The sequence below is a fragment of the Buceros rhinoceros genome, unplaced genomic scaffold, assembly GCF_000710305.1.
Source record: "Buceros rhinoceros silvestris isolate BGI_N320 unplaced genomic scaffold, ASM71030v1 scaffold46791, whole genome shotgun sequence".
Classification (NCBI taxonomy): Eukaryota; Metazoa; Chordata; class Aves; order Bucerotiformes; family Bucerotidae; genus Buceros; species Buceros rhinoceros.
In genome coordinates, this window is record NW_010396846.1 from 1 (window position 1) to 4,461 (window position 4,461).

The following is a 4,461-nucleotide window of genomic DNA, read 5'->3' on the forward strand; positions in this document are numbered from 1 at the left end:
CGGGAAGGGCTTTGAAAAACCCCGTGTGCTACCGCTGCCGAGCTTGTGGCTCTCATCAGGTTGTCTCTTTTCCGTTAAAAAGCCTTAAAGGATTGCCTGCGGTCAGCTGTTGGCCAGTTCTGCTATTTCACGTCTGTTCTTTAGAGAAATCGTGTATTTCCACGACAAATGAGAAGAAGGGATTTAAACAGAGGAAGAATCCTCTGAACCAGGCTAGTGCCAAACTGGCTCCAGCTGAAGTCTGAAAACCCACATGCCTCCACAGCCAGTACTGCAGCACTCACTCTCTGTTGCTGTCATCAGACAAAACCCTATAGATAGATCTATAGGTAGACGTTTTAATTAATTTCCTACGTATCTGCTTGCAAATTATGGGAAAATTGGCTTTACTACGCTTCTTGTAGATGGGCGAGGTGAATGGGTGCTGAGGGAAACTAGGCCTGTGCGGACTGTGCTCCGTACTGTCTGTGTTTGCCAGTGTGCTGTGCAAATGCCACACCCAAAGACAAACTCTAAGCCGTTCAGAAAAATCGCATACAGAAAGCAAGGAAGGTTCCTTGGTTGTGTGTTGGAAGTTGTTCGCTGTGGAAAGCAGCACTGTTGCGCAAGCACAAACTTGGTTTTTCAGCAGCTTACATGAGTGCGGTTATCGCTCAGGGGATACGAGGAGTTGACAGAGTCTCTAGGTCTTACCATATAAACGCTCTCATCTGTACCAGGCCACTGCGTTAGGTCTTCGGATGTGCTGTGATAGCCTAAACACCTTATTTTTTTACTTTTCTGAAGGAATACCTATTACCAGCGCATCCTATTTTGCCACCATGACGCTTGACCAAGTCAAGCACGTGTTTCGCTCTGACACGGAAGAGCCCATACCGTTGATTGAAGAAAGACATCGGGTGCTGAATGAAAGCGGAATGGTTCTGTTAGAGAAGTTTGGAGGCTCCTTCCTCACCTGTGTTAAAGCGAGTGAGAAGAGTGCTCAGAAACTACTACGTTTAGTACTGGAGAACTTTCCTTCCTATAGAGATGAAGCTGTGTATGAGGTAAGCTGGTTCTAACATTGAATTTCTTACCTTAAGAATTTGCTCCTTACTAATTGGGACTTGAAAAGAGAGCTCTTAGGTTGGCTGCGTGATCTTTTCTGAGAGGATAGTCAGGTTTGATAGTCAGAATTGATCTAACCCTTGTGAATTTTGGGGGGATTTAATCCCGGAGATGGAAGGCCAACAGAAACGTTTCTGTGGAATGCAGGGTACTGAGAAATGAAATTCAGTGGAAATAAGAAGGAAAACTACTATTGCTTCCATATTTGTGCCTCAAATCGGTGAAGATACTGGTCTGTATAGTGAAAGGAAACTCAGGCTTTGAAGCAGTTGATCTTAATCGTGTAAATTGCTATGAGTCGTACAGATAGGGAAGTTTTTTTAAATAATACTCTTGGACCACAGCATACTTTTTTGTTAAGCTGCGGTAAAATTGTCGAATTTCATTTCACTATCAGTCTAAATCTCTGAAAACAAAAGTGCACAATTTATTAACAGTAGAAGAATCTTGATTACCTTAAGTCCTTAACTAGCCAGGACTGTGTTTCTAATGACAATAGATGCTTTTTTCCACACAGGAAAGCCAATTTTTTCATATGTTCTCGTGATGTAATTCATTTTTATACACTCCCAAGTTCCCAGTTGGATCACAACTCCCTTGTACTCCTTACAAATTTGAGATAATTTTTGCTGGAAAAATCAGAATCTTTTTTCCTGGCTTTTTTTTTTTCTCCTTTCCTTGAATTGCTTCAAACCCCCTCCCCCGTCTCTCTCTCTTCTTTTGCCTTGAGAATCTCTGCAGCTAACAAAACTCTGGTAGAATTGTGAAAATGTACCACTACTGGGAATCCAGTAACTGTCACTGTTGATTCAACCCACGTTGCACAAATGACTACAGGCCAGAAGTAACCCGTGCTTCTGTCAGGGCTGACAGTGTTCTGAGGCCTTTTGGAGACGTTTTCCTGAAGGAAACTGATGGGAAGTAGTTAGGCTAGCTGGTATTCTCCGTGTCTCCCGATGGGCCTTGAGGCGTGATCTTCATTTAGTGTCAGTGACGTGTCGCTGCTCCTGTGCTCGGTTTATCTGCAGGACTGTTCAGCTCTTCCATCATTATGTCCAAGAGATTTCATTCTAGTGACGGCCTAGCCGGGTCTGATAGTCTGTGCAGCCTTTTGAAGGTAACTTGAAAATCTCCTGAGAAAAGCTCCCCACCTTCTGCTGGAATTAATTTCTCCCTCTCTTCTTTAACTAGCAAGATATGATAGACAACACACAGGATCATTCACTGAAGTTTTCACGAGAGTTTTATTTCCTTATGGTTACGAATGAATTGATTAACAAAATGTGTTAGTTGTCTAATCCAATGCATGGCCTGTACACGCCTCAAAATAAAAGGCGGGGTGAACTCTAGGGTTTCTAAAACAGTTAGTTTGCTGGACTTCCAACTACAGTGTTTGCCAAGCGGAAGCAAACCAACTTGATGTGTTCTGAGCTCCAAGCAGAATCTAAACAGTTTTTGCTCCACTGCAGTGATTTGTAATGTGTTTTTCTTTTATTTCAGTTTATTTGTGAGCATTCCATATGATTCTTGTTTGTGGTTTGAGACTGTTTAGATTTCAAAGTGTTTGAGTGTTGCACTTCTAGTTAACTAAAACGGAATAATGTTTGCTTAACCAAAGGTAGTTTACGTTTCACAGAACAATGTAACTCTTACCTGTCTCTCTCTCTACCTGTCATTTGCTGTATTGACGTTTCAGGCACTTAATTCATAAATTTCTTTCATCAGAAAAAAAAGGTGTCGTTCTACAAACGGGCACAAATTCTTGTAGCTGATACATGGAGTGTATTAGAAGGCAAAGGAGATGGCTCTTTTGATGACATTTCTAGTCTGACTATCTTTGCTGACTACAGAATTCCTCAAGTTCTTGTTCATTTAAAAGCAATGAAGTATTCTGAAGAACTAATGAAGAAACTACGTGAAGGTTTGTTCCTCCCTTACTAATACCAAGTAATCTTATGCCTTGACATTTTAGACTAAAGCTACTTTTAAAGGGTTATGTGTATTTTTTTTTCTTGTTCCGGGGAACAAGGACTTCTTATGAAGTAACAGGAAGGAATTTATTCTCTAACAATGATCTTGAATGAGATCTTATGGTTGCGTTTTTTATAAAGATCTAACTGTTCCTTGGATTAAACACGGATAAGGGACGGACTGAAGAGACCCAAAGCCAGTTGACCTCTGAGTTTCTGAAGGGCTGCTGTGGCCAGAACCACTTTTCAGTGTGAGTGTAGTTGTGATTTTTGAGGTTGAGACAGAAGCAGCAATGGTTTCCTCGTTAGTTCAGAGGTGATGTAAAAGCATGGGGATTCCTCCTCATCTGTACTGAACTGCTAGTGACGTGCAAGGTAACATTATAAGCATCCATTTAAAAAAATTTGCTTGAAATGAACCTAATTGTGTGTGTGTATGTATTTTTAAATCTTGGAGTCATCCTGGCAGAAGATACACAATCTCAGCATTACGTTTGATTGTATTTTTTTAAATCCACAAACAAAGACATAGTCATATAATATGCAACACAACCCAAACACCTGCTCTGTTCTTAAACCACTTTCTTAGAATACAGGAGGTTGTTTTAATGGAATGGGAGGTAAACTTCTAATTGCATATGGTGAAATTAATCATTAGAGAATGTGTAACAACATTGATAGCAGTTGTAGCGTGAGTCATGGAAACTGCAGCCCTGAAGAAATGGGGGGTGGTGGTGGTGGTAAAAAACAACAACAAAAAAAGGCAAGTTGGGGCCAATCTGGGGCTTCTGTCTCTGAACACGGTTGGATTGCTGTCTCTTGTGTCCGGCAGGAACACTTTTCCAGTCTGGAGATAAAGAGGAGGTGGAGATCCGCGGCTGTTCCATCTGGTGTTGTGCACTCATCTGTAAGCACCTGCTGGAGCTCTATGAGAAGAAGGGTCAGGACATGCGTGAGAAGATCAATGCGGTTTTACTCGACTATTACCTTTGGGATTATGCCAGGGATCATAGGGAAGACATGAAGGAGATTCCGTTTCACCGAGTACGCTGTATATATTACTGAGTCCACTCCGGTAGCTGTTGTGTTGACGCGTTATCTTTTGAATTGTGATTGTTCTTTTCATACAACGGTTTGTCATACACCAGTTTGAAACTAACTAAACCAAATGTTGGGTTTCTGTCACCCTTTTTGCCTCTCTCTGAATTTTTCACTCGCTGTGACTGGAATTAGCGGTATGAGCCTCGCGGGAGAGCCCACGCGAATAGGGGGTTTGTTACCCCTGCTCATGTTGGTGCGTGTACCCACACACCGTGTCGGTGTGTACCGCAGCTCGCACCGGCGCTGGGACGCGCCGCCGCTGTCGCTGGCGAACACTCGCCTC

The 4,461-nt window shown here is 42.3% G+C and overlaps 1 protein-coding gene across 1 annotated transcript; it reads left to right on the forward strand.

Annotated features, from left to right (window-relative positions):
• Positions 1-786: 786 nt before the first annotated feature.
• Positions 787-4,208, forward strand: LOC104488233 (chromosome unknown open reading frame, human C9orf64; the record flags this gene model as incomplete). Its single annotated transcript, XM_010146003.1, has 3 exons — positions 787-1,046; positions 2,833-3,028; positions 3,910-4,208. Coding segments are annotated over 3 exons (689 nt in total), but the record flags the coding sequence as incomplete, so codon positions are not given.
• Positions 4,209-4,461: the final 253 nt, after the last annotated feature.